Source organism: Polypterus senegalus, chromosome 8 (assembly GCF_016835505.1).
Source record: "Polypterus senegalus isolate Bchr_013 chromosome 8, ASM1683550v1, whole genome shotgun sequence".
Lineage (NCBI taxonomy): Eukaryota > Metazoa > Chordata > Cladistia > Polypteriformes > Polypteridae > Polypterus > Polypterus senegalus.
In genome coordinates this window covers 61,721,294-61,734,179 of record NC_053161.1, presented here as the reverse complement: position 1 = coordinate 61,734,179, position 12,886 = coordinate 61,721,294, and the positions used below count along the sequence as shown (strand labels likewise).

Below are 12,886 nucleotides of genomic sequence, written 5' to 3'. Positions count from 1 at the left end.
CTCTATTAACAGTCACATATGGACATAGCAGCCCTGGAAAAGTCCAGAGAAGAGTGACTAGGCTGATTCTAGGGCTGCAGGGGATGAATTATGAGGAAAGATTAAAATATTTGTCCCTTTTCAGTTTAAATAAAAGAAGATTAAGAGATGACATGATTGAAGTGTATAAAATTATGAAGGGAAGTAGTACAGTGGATCGAGACTTTTTATAAAATGGGTTCATCAAGAACATGGGGATACAGTTGGAAACTTGTTAAGAGTAAATTTTACACGGACATTAGGAAATATTTCTTCACAATGAGAACTTTATATACTTGAAATAAGCTACCAAGTAGTGTGGTAGACAGTAGGACTTCAGGGACTTTCAAAACTAGACTTGATGTTATTTTAGAAGAACAAAGTGGATAGGACAGGCAACCTTTGTTGGGCTGTTCCCATCTAGATTTTTCTAATACAGTATTCCAATATGCCACATGTTTGTTTTTTAATCAGTTAACAAGATAATTGCCTATAAAATTGGATTGGACTATCAAATGTGTAAGCTATCTATGCATGGGATATTTTTTGTCACTGCCTCTGTGGCAACAGCAGTTTGAGGATTAGGGTGGCTTTTATGATGTCAGATCTGCTTGCTGAAAGGGGATTTTCTGTTTCCGTATCAGAAGTCATCTCAAGGTGGAGGAGATGAGAAGATTGATCAGGATTTTAAAAATCCTAAGGGATTTCACATTTGGGCAGTCTTTGGAACCTAAAAATGAGAAGCAATTACATGATCTTAAGGTAAAAAATCTAAAAATTTAGCTGTACATCATTTTTTTTCTAGTACTTGAAGGATGCATTTTATGTTCGGGAATACTGTATACTGTAGGGGAATAAATATGTTAAAGCAATGCTAGTCTTTGGTGACTAGTAGAACATTTCCTTTTATTCTCACAACTCAGATAAAAGGTTTCTAATGTAGTACATTGAAGTTTCTGTTATTTTAAGCACTAGGAATCAGTTTGATTCATGGTGACATTTCTAGTCCTGGACTGATGAAACATTACATCCCTTGCTTTGCTATTCAGCTCTGCCTCTTAATTACTGAAAGTTACTGTAGTTTCTTTCACTGAAATAGGAAATGATTTAATTCATACAATTGATTTGGCATTACAGAATAAAAAATCAGATGTACCCAGCAGAAAGAGCACAGCTTGAATTAACCTCTGTGCTTACTGTATAAAGCAGTCTCTGAATAAGATGTTGCATTCACGGAAATAAGAGGGTTGTGTTTGTGGGTGGGCAAGCATACAGAGCAGGAAGATGATGATGTTGATTGAGCATTAAAATTAATCAAAATTGTTACATAACCTGCTTAAAAGCAAAATTAAAACTTAAAGTTATATTAGTTCAAACTAAGGAAAGTGAATTATTCTGTGATTAATGACAGAGCTGAAATAAAAAGCACACTCTAGTGGCTAATGCACTAGACTTTCTAGCAGAAAGTTTCCAGTTCAGTGCCCACTATTGTCTCATTGGCTTGTTATATATTAACATAAGTTATTAATATATAATATAAAATACATTGTGTGCTATTCTGATGAGGTAGCACATTGCTACAGTGATAATTGCTTCAGTATAAACTCCATAGGATTCCATCTTTAAATTATGGCCCTGTTGCTGCCTGAATTTTGCTTTCGAAGCTGCTTTCCTATATTTGCATAAGTTGCTGTAATTGGCTTGCACATCCCAAAGATGTTCATATTAGGTTAACCAGTGTCTCTAAATTGGTCCTGTGTGAGTGAGTGTACCCTGCATTTGCTGATGATCATGTTCAGCTATAGATCCTGCCTTGCACCTGATGTTGAGATAGATTTTGGCCCTCCAAAGTTCTCTAACGAAGTAATAGCTTTAAAAAAAATGACAGTACGAGTTTTCAAAACCCACTTGAACAATAGATGCAGCTGGATTGCTTCAGTTTCACATTGTCATTGTCTTACCACTCTGGTCATACTGACAGGCACTATTCACTAATACTTTAAGTTCTGTTAGGTCTCCATCTCCCCTCAATCTGTTTTACATGATAATATTGTTTTTTAACTTTTATACACAAACATGTATACATACGGTAACTTTCATTAAATATTTACTTTGTTGTCAGATTGAAAAATGTTTTTGCTGCTTTTGCAAAAGAGGGCCAGACTTTTATTGGTATTGCAAGTACCAAACAACTTAAAAATTATATAGAGAGTCTAGTAAAATTAAATAAATAAATAAAAAGACTAGGATATTTTATCATTTGGGTAAAAGGTCCCAATTATTCAACCCTTTGCTATATAGCAAAAGCAAGAAAAGTGTTTTTAAATGAATAAGAGGGAACTGGCACTGCAAGTAAACATTTGAGCTGCAGCAGCATAGAGTAGGGACCACAAAAATGAATGAGCGGTTAATCAAAGTATCAATGTATTGTTGTGCAATTTAAAGCTTTGTAAGGTGGCAGTAGAGTTTATATAAGATGACAAGCCAGTGTAGTTGCTCCATCTGTATGACTCAGTCATCATTTGCTTTGGTCCAAGTCAGAATTTCACACACAGCATTTTGAAACTCTGACAGTCTGTTAATGTTTCATTTGAATTAAGAAATAAGGAAAGTCTTTGTTGGTCTTCATGATCTGTTAGACAATAAGCCTTAGAACAAATCTTCAAATGAACAAAGTATGCTATTTTCAGGTTTTGCTGGATTTTGATCTATTCATTTTGTTTATAAATTAAATATTCAAAGCTGATTTCATGCTGGTTTCTTATGATGCACAGCTTAAAAAGAGTATGACCATAATTGGAGAAATGTGTGAATTTTTAGGAAGACAACATTTTAGTGCAGTAAACTTAGTGTTAATGAAGCAGTCAGATTGAAGACACTGAAGAAAAATGACACCTGATAACAAGGAGGATGGGCTTGTGATAAGTTTTTAGCTACTCAGTTAATAAGGTCATTCATTTTGTCAGCTGTCTAAGGCTCCTGGGATCAAGAGACTGGCAATGTCATGTTCTTGGTTGATCAGTATTTATTTTATATAACATCACCCCAAAGTCCACTCAGGTATCTGACAAGCATACATGTTTATTCACTTGAAGTGAAGGCAGGTTATAATCATGTGTTACAAAGGTAAAGATATGAATTTCTAATCTTGTAAATTCAAGCTACTAAACCACAATATTGGCCTTATTGTGGCCTTATGTTGAGTGAGGCTTTATATTAATTTGAATAAACATTAATGACTAGTGCCTGGGCGTAGTGGCAAGCTTGAACATAGTGTCTTTTTTGTTTAGTTTATACCGTCTTCCAGTGTTCATATTGCTTTCTGATCACTTCCCATTCACATGCTTTGATGCTGACTGGTCACTATTGAATGGTTTTGTATTCATGAATGTACCCACTAATGAATCTACTGTTTATAACTGTGATGGTGCAGGTAAGCTCCACACTCCCTGTTGTCTCTCGGTCCCAGATCGTCGATAGTCAAATGAAGACACACACAATTAGCAAGGGGTTGGTGCAAAAAGGTGATAAGTGCTTTTATTAAAAAAAAAATCCAAAAGGATCAATGTTCAAACAAATAGTGTAGTGAGTCAAATAGTATTCAATAAATAAATAGTCCAAAAAAAGCCTAAGTGCATGTGGAGTTTAAAATAAGTTAATAAATAATCCTTCAAAAATGAGGTTAAAAGCACAGAGATGGCTCTTTTTACCACAAACTCACGAGTCCCAGTGCTGCCTTCTAAATGCCGACATCTTCTCAGCTTACCCTGTATAGGATCCAGCAACCAAGGAGATGGCCATCTGACAAGTGCAGTCAACCTTCTCGTCTACAGTATGCTTGGGTCTCCTTTGCCAGGCCTTGTCAACACTGGGGTGGTGTGCCAAACCTCTAGTCCCTTAGCATCTGAACACTGCATATTTGGCCGATTCTACTCCCCGGCAAACACTCAGGAGGATCGTACCTTTCTCATCTTAAGGCTCAGGCTCCAGCAGCGCAGAGGTTCACTCCCATCCATTTGCTTCCATTATCTTCAGCATGGCTGCCCCTGTCTCTTCTTTAACTATTGTCTTCATCTGTTCTCTCTTTCTTTTCTATCCCAGTCCCCATTTTCTGCTGTGCTGGCTCCTTTTATCTTTCCTGGTTTCTAATTGGATGCAGGTGCGACGCCGTTACTTCAGATGCACAATTGAGGCACCTGACCCATCCGCCACCCTCTGCATGTGTATGCGTCGAGATTGGCCAAGTGCCCCAGTTAGCCACAGAGCAAAGTGTGCCTGTACACATCCGCACCCGATTGGATCCCCACACACGATTATTTATTTAAAATTAGCACAGCACCATGGACCACTTATCACAATAACATTACTGCTCAGTCATGTCATGTGTCTACTGATATTGAAATAGGCTGTAGCCTATGAATAAAATGAACATGGGAACTCTACAAATATTTGGGATGCAGATTACCCAAGATTAGAGACTTGGCTAATTAAAGACATCAATTTAAACCTAGAAGTAGTCATATTTTATTGTGTTTGTGGATCTTTAATGTTTTTATTCAACTTGCGTCTGTTGTTTACTGATCTGGCAATAAAGAGATCTCTCTATTCGCCTCCTTTATATCTCTAAAAGAAAAAACACTTTGGAAAAAATACATGGTAAACATATTTGGAAATTACAAAACTATCAATACATACAATATGCCTTCTTTCTTTTATGACGCCGTCTTTATTATGGTCTATATTTTTCATGTATGCTAAACAGAAAACTGTGAAGTACAATACAGTAAACCAGTGATTGACAGTACTTGCAGCCAAAAACCTCTAGAGAACTACATATAATTTGTTAATTAGGAAAGAGATTAAAAAGCTTGGAATGGAAAGCTGAGTACTCTGGTTTTCTCTCTAATCCCAAAATATGCAGATAAAGTTGATAGTCAACTCCAGGTTGGTCGTGTATGAGAGATTTTGTCAGCTTGAGTATGCCCTAGAATAGACAGGCACCCCAGCCAGAGATAGTTTTTGTTTGATGTTACCAGGATGTAATACCCGATAATGCAAAAAGCAAGCTAATAAAAATAAATGGAAAGATGGGTGGAGCTGTTTCTATGATTTCCATGATTAGAATACCAACGGAAACTCAGAATTGACAAATATAAATTAGTTTCAGATGTAAACATGGACATCTGGATATTAGAGGAGGATCATTACAACATTTTTGAATGCCATTGTGTTTCTGTGACTTTGTGTATAAATGTATGTATCATGGGTGTCCAGTACCTGCACTTCAGTAATGCATACTGCATGAAACTAATTAGGGAAAATGTCAAAGTACCTAACATCAGGAACCACAAATACATCCAAAATACAATGATAATTTCACAATTCAGGGAACAACAATATCCCATTGATTGTTTTGAATATGAGCAACCATTTTTCTGGAGCATATATACACTGTGCCTCAAATGATAGTTTCTTCTGCTGTGGAACTTGCTGATCATTAGTAGGACGCAAAGACAGGGTTTCCAAGAACTGCAGGTGATAACATGGCTTTACAGATACTTTCCATTAAGCTGTGTTGACTATGAAAGGAGCTCCATCAATTATTAGACAGTCATTAACAGGAGGGTAGTATCTCAGTATGCAAAACACCAAGAAATTCACAATCACATACTTCAGTGGGGATGTGCATCAGAGATGGAAATAACGGAAAAGAGTACAGTTCCAAGTTAAAACTAATTGACTAGATATGTTAGAATGTAAAGTCTTTTAGTTTGGTGGATTCCAATGCTTTCAGTTGCAAATTGTAGTTATGTATTTTTAACGATATCCATTTATTCATTAATTTCATGAATTTTATTTATGCCCATGACTCCTTGCTATTACTGAATATTTGCTTGTACAATTTGTGCAATTGCATAATGCCGATAAAAAGAATGCAAAGTACCATGTCAATATGGTTTGTGTTTTTGTAGGTGAGTAAATATACTTTCTTAGAGCAAAACTTTGTAATCAAAATCCAAAAAAAAAAACCAAAGATGGAGAAGAATAGAACAGATTTTATATAATACCCAAATGGAAAACGTTATTGTGTTTTCAAGTCCGATTCCATCTTTTACATCCTGTATTTAGGTATGAGTGATTGCTTATGCATTGTATCGACCCCTAAATTGGGTGCATTATAATTATACTATAATGTGGAGAGGCTTTTTGAAAAGAGTGATGCAGAGGGGGCTATTTCTAAAATGATGAGTGGGTTCCTTTTATTGTGTTACTGCTGTGCATACTCCCACAGTTCATGAGTCATGCCAGACTAATGCACAAAGCGCAACACCCGTACCGTAGAGTGAAGCACCCCAAAGAGTGGAAGAGATGTGAGTGACCCCTTACAGGAGAGCATTTTTTTTGTATACGTATGTTACAAAAGAAAGAGATCGATAACTTTCAGAATGGAATTAGAGTTAATTAAATTCACCACAGCTTGCCAACACTCTAAATCACAGCAGCATGATTTTTTTTTATATATATATATGTCAAATGTTCAATAAAAAAAAATTAGTAATGACTTTGAGACTTTTGTTATCATAAATGTTTATATTTTTCAGAAACCGGTCCAGAAAATTATAGTGTAGTCTATCTAACTGAACACACTGCAAAAAATGTATATGCAAAAACTAAACAAAAAAAACTTTAAATAGTAGTTGTAAAATCTGCCAATGGTGAATCCTATAGAGATAGTGCTGTAGTAGCAGCAGATCAGGACGAGACTTTGCAGTACGGTACTAAGAGGAGATGATCCTTAGGTCTAAGTGCTGTCTCAGTGAACAGCAGAACAAGGTCAGTACCCAGTTTAACTAATTTGCAACTAATCTTGTGTTGTGTTTTGTGTTTTTCCTCAATTGTTCAGCCAGCCATCTGATTGCCAGTTAACAGCCGCACACTGGCAGGCAATTAATTAATTAATGCTGTGGCGCTACACATTTCTCACAATTTAAAGTGACAGATCACAGGCAAAAAGGATATCCTCATGTAAACCTATTAAAAAATTGATTATAATTGTTAGGCTACATTAGATTGGTTGTCATTATTGTAAATGTTATTCATTTTGTATGAAAAGGCCCAGATATCTCTACATGGAAAATGTCAATGAAAGATACACATTAATAGAATCAGATATAAAAAACATAATTGTCTCTCTGTAACTCATGGGCAGATCTACCTTCAGGGTGACCCAGGTGTATGTCCTAGTGGCCCTGGTCATCAAGGGGCCTTGGCAATTGCAAGAAAAAAGTAATGCCAGCATTTTTCTACTTTATTGTTACCTTATACCTTTCCATGTAACACATCTACATGGTTATTTGCCCATTATATCTTTCTGTGACACTCAGAACTTCATTATGCACTTCAGAAAGAACAGCTCCTAATGAGCTTTTTCGCCCATAACTGATGTGTTGACCTCCAGTGAGTACTTCAGATGGTGGTGTCCAGGGGCTTAACAGCCTTCACCTCCTCTTTAACCTTCCTGCCTGGCTGTTAATAAAGATGAGAGACCTTTTCTTGTATTGACATTAAGTTCCATGTCACTTAAGCTAATCAGTTTATTTGCCCCCAGTTCAAAATGTGTGACTAGCCCTGTAAGAGTAATGTCTTCAGTGAATGTCTAACGGAATTCAAATGTGAAATCCAGATATTTGTGAATCATGAATAAGGGAGTAATAATAAGAGTGGGGCGTCTGCCTTCATATTGAATCCTTTAACACCCCCCTCAACTTCTTGTCATAAAGAAAATCATATACTGAGATAAACAAGGACTACTATTCCTTATGTCTGTTAGTTTAATAAGATACCTTACTCAAGTGGTGCCATTTATAGCTGTTTGCATAGGAGATTACACATTAGTAAGCTATAACAAGTGATCAAATATTAAAAAAAAAAAGCTAATTTGATTTTTGACTACTAAGATGAAAGTGTGGCAAATAATAACACAAGTATGAGCAGTAAATCATTTGATGTGGTGACTGGTAAATCAGATGGGGCCATCTATTGGTGTACACACTTTATCACAAGTTGCTTGGCTGCAACCCTCTTCAGAAAATGAAGTGATGTATCACTATGCAACACAATCTTTTTCTCTTTTGACGTCAGTCGTTGCTAGAGAACAGTTTCTCATTTCTGTTGGATAAATTTATCTGGCTGTCATGAACCACAGTGTTGATAAATGCCATATAAAATAGGCTATTTGGCCTGCATCATGAAGCAGTTATGTGCAAACTGTCACTTGATGAACAATAATATAAATAACAATACTTATGGTCTTAAAAAAACACCTGCTTAACAAACCATTGGATACAAACCTACAAAATTAAGCCTACAACTATAAAGAAATCTGCAATGATTAATTAAAGGAAAAACATGAATCATGAGAATTTTGTTTATTTAGAAAAAGAGTAAAAGATAAGTAAAAAGAGCAGAAACTGGAAGGGACATTAAAATTTCATTTAGGGTATCTTCAGAGAAAACCCCCATGGTTTAACTAACCCATTAAAAAGTGACATTTTCCTTTAAATTATCATCTATAAATACTTTGTGGCCAACCAATTTCATGATCTATTGGCTTCTATGTAATATATGGATTGCCTTCTGCTTTTTTGCATTCTAACTTTAAATGACTGCTTTTAAATTGTTTTAAAATTTCCTTAATCTTTGTGTTTGTCCATCCTTTACAGCATCATTTTTTGAGTCATTCATTCTTTTTAAGTACTTCCTGCTCTTTTGTCTTTATCTCCATTTTAGTAAGGAGACGATGATCGATGGGCACTTTTGGTTTAGTTCAAATCCCAGCTTAACACTGTCAGTGTGATGTCCACACATCCTCCACTTATCTTTCTGGGTTTTTTTCTTTGGGTATTTTGGTTTTCCTATAAAAAAAACAAAAAACAATTGTGCTGGCTTAACTGGTAACTCCAAAGTGCGCTTGGAGGAATGAGTTTGGACTGATGGACCTACTGACCACTCCTTTATGTTTCTTCTTTAATTAGTCCAGCCACATGAGGAAAATCAACATATTAGATCAATCCTATTAGCTTGCTCTGTCACAGGATTGTGGGAAGCTGGAACATGTTCGGGCATTTGTCCTCCAAACATGATTGTATTTTATAGGCTAATTTGTGTTTTCTATTAAATAAAGTGGAATTATGTTGTTCGTTACATTCTTCTTTATCATGGTGGTTGAGACTGCTGACGTGTTGCATATGCTTGGACATCAATCAATCAATCAACATTTATTTATATAGCACATATTCATACAAAAAAAATGTAGCTCAAAGTGCTTTACAAAATGAATAGAAAAATAGAAGACACAATAAAAAATAAACATAAGTCAACATTAATTAACATAGAATAAGAGTAAGGTCCGATGGCCAGGGTGGACAGAAAAACAAAAAAACTCCAAAGGCTGGAGAAAAAAATAAAATCTGTAGGGATTCCAGACCAAGAGACCGCCCAGTCCCCTCTGGGCAATCTACCTAACATAAGTCAAACAGTCCTCTTTGTATTTAGGGTTTTCATGGAAGGACCTGATGATGATGGTCACGTAGACTTCTGGCTTTCAGTCCATCAATGTTGGTGCATCATGATGCTTTGAGTAGGTGGTGGTGGCACCACAAAGAAACCGGAAAAAGAAACAGAAGAGAGAGTAGGGGTCAGTATCGATTTTGGAGCCACTGTGAATAGTTATTATGAAGAATTGAACATACAGAGTATCAGTATTAAGTTAAAGTGAAGTTATAAAAAGGCCATGTTAAAGTAATGTGTTTTCAGCAGTGTTTTAAAGTGCTCTGCTGTATTTGCCTGGCGAATTCCTATTGGCAGGCTATTCCAGATTTTAGGTGCATAACAGCAGAAGGCCGCCTCACCACTTCTTTTAAGTTTAGCTTTTGGAATTATAAGGAGACACTCATTTGAAGATCTAAGGTTACGATTTGGAATATAACGTGTCAGGCATTCCGATATATAAGATGGAGCGAGATTATTTAAGGCTTTATAAACCATAAGCAGTATTTTAAAGTCAATAGACAAAAGACATATAGACAAGAATATCACTGTACTGTGTACATGTAACAATACTCCTTATACAACTACTAGTACTGTGGTCATATCATTTTATGTATGTATTTTTAAGTAAAATTTGGAACTTTACAACAATGTACAGGCACGCTGTCCAGGGCCATTTCCTGTTTTGAATAGGCACAGTCTTCCCAGGATGGAATTTCTAGAACACAACCTCGAAATATCAAAATTTACAAAATGATGGCAACTTACCCAGTAGTTAATTAAAAAATGTCCCACTTGCTAATGCACATACTGCTGGTTTTCAAAATTCATTAAACAGGCTAATATTGAATTTATCATATCAGAAAAGAAATTAGGGGTAAACGTCCATAGGTGGTTAAAAATGTGCATGCATATAAATTGGTAAACTGTGAAAAAGTGGCTATAAGCGCCCAATTCAGATTGCTTTAAAAAGAGGATCCATTCACTTGTGCCTCACTGGTGTAAGCTGCTGAAATTGATGGAGATTATGTAGAAAAACATACACAAAAACAATGGAAAGTGTAATGCAAAATGTATATATAGTATATGTAAATGCAGTATATATATATACATTATGCAATTTATCTAAATGTCTTTTATATTTGTAATATCTATATCTTAATAATGCTTTTTTTATTATGTGCTTTATTTCAGGTTGCCTCCCTTGGAGTTACAACGTTCACATTGTGTGCACTCTGCATAGATCGATTTCGTGCAGCAACAAACGTGCAGATGTACTATGAAATGATAGAAAATTGTACTTCAACCACTGCAAAACTGGCAGTTATATGGATTGGGGCGCTACTTCTGGCTCTCCCTGAGGTTGTTCTTCGTCAACTTGTTAAAGAAGACCCCGATCCATCTGGTTCTATTGCAGAGAGATGTGTGGTCAAAATTTCTCCTGACCTGCCTGATACAATTTATGTCCTTGCACTGACTTACGATGGAGCTAGACTGTGGTGGTACTTCGGGTGCTATTTTTGTTTGCCGACTCTTTTCACCATTGGCAGCTCCTTAATCACTGCCCGAAAAATCCGAAAAGCTGAAAAGGCCTGCCCAAGAGGAAACAAGAAGCAAATTCAGCTGGAAAGTCAGATGAACTGCACAGTGGTAGCCCTTACCATTTTGTATGGTTTTTGTATCATTCCTGAAAACATCTGCAACATTGTCACTGTCTACTTGTCCACAGGGGTGCCTAAGCAGACTATGGATCTTCTATACCTTATTAGTCAGTTTCTTTTGTTCTTCAAGTCAGGCGTGACCCCAGTTCTCCTTTTTTGCCTTTGTAAGCCATTCAGCAGAGCCTTTGTGGAGTGCTGCTGCTGCTGCTGCGATGAATGCGTCAAAAAATCTTCAACTGTGACGAGTGATGACAATGACAACGAGTATACTACAGAACTTGAACTGTCTCCTTTCAGCACAATAAGACGAGAAATGTCTGTTTATACCTCTGCAGGCACTCATTGTTGAATTGGTCACAGCTACTTTTTTTTTTCCAGTTACAAAAAATAAAACTGAAGAGAATTCACTTTTTATGGATCAGATATTCAAATAAGTTACAATGTGCTTTTTAATGCAAATATTCCATTTTTTGTACAAATAATTCTTTATAGCTGCTTTATGCAGATAAAGTGGCATTTGAAGAAATAAATAACCCCTTAAGTACACATGCAGGCCTTGTGGAAGGGTAAGCTATTGCCCAGCTTTAAGGCACTGCGACATATATTTTGTTAAAGTATCTGCTGGAATAAACCCATTTTAGGAGTTCATGCTGGGGAAACACATTCTGTATTTAAGCAGGTCTCTGTAACATGAACGTGTTTACTTCTCGATAGTTGTCTTATAACATGCTAATCATAATGTTACACCACATGTTACTTGTGAAGTTTGTATTTGTTACACTGGCAAAAACACACAAGAAATCAAACAAAAATATTGCCTTATGTATTTAATACTGTGTGCTGAAAGTAATATATTGAAAAGTGACTGGCTGTACTGTAATGAACATGTTTTTGATAATGGTGAAGTACTTTTAATTCCCCTTTTGTGAGCCTTTTTTTCCCAATAAATATTTGGAAGTAACATGCAAATTCTTTTTAATAGCAGTCAAAACAGAGCAGGGCACTTTCAGGGGAACAGTTCCAGTTTGGTAAGATGTGTTGAGACTTGCTCTTGAGATTCTTGTGATTTTGGTTCTTTTTTTGTAAAGTCTTACTGTACATTTGCTGAATTGCTTAAAAGTGGGCCAGTTGTATTTCTATCACAAAAGTGTGTGGTTATAGTAGCAGATGGAAATAAGTAAATGGGTAAGTCAAGAACAGGACTTTTTAATTTGAAATAAAGTCATCTGAAAAATAATTCTGAACGTTTCTCTTCTTGTCTTTATGATAGCATTTAGAACTGGAACAAAATCTATTCAAGGTGAGTTTTTCTGATTACCTAGAAATTTTTAATTTGATGAATGATGAAGTGGCTCTGCTTAGTTTCAACAAGATTGGCTTTATTATAGAATGCACATGTCTTGCACATTGTTTCCGGAGAGAGTCCTATCCATGACACGTTCTAACAGATCGATTTGTCATTCAGAAGTGCCTCTGCTTCTGTTTATATGCACCCCAAAATTCCTCCTGATAAAATAGACTTTTCATATAACTGCTCTTCCATGAAATTTGAAAATTAAAAATGATGTGCCTGAAGTTAATGACAACCATATGGGGTCTACTCCTACCTGTCATCTAGTGTGTCTAGGATAGACACTTGCTCATGAATGACTTTAAAT

General features: G+C 36.0%; 1 protein-coding gene across 1 annotated transcript in view; it reads left to right on the top strand.

The window, feature by feature from the left end:
* The window catches only part of LOC120533982 (prosaposin receptor GPR37-like), a 40,407-nt gene extending 27,942 nt beyond the window's left edge, over nucleotides 1-12,465 (top strand). The window contains exon 2 of the mRNA XM_039761158.1: nucleotides 10,762-12,465. Within this exon, the coding sequence (XP_039617092.1) occupies nucleotides 10,762-11,577 (816 nt within the window). The 3' untranslated portion in view covers nucleotides 11,578-12,465. The remainder of the gene's footprint in view (nucleotides 1-10,761) is intronic.
* Nucleotides 12,466-12,886: the final 421 nt, after the last annotated feature.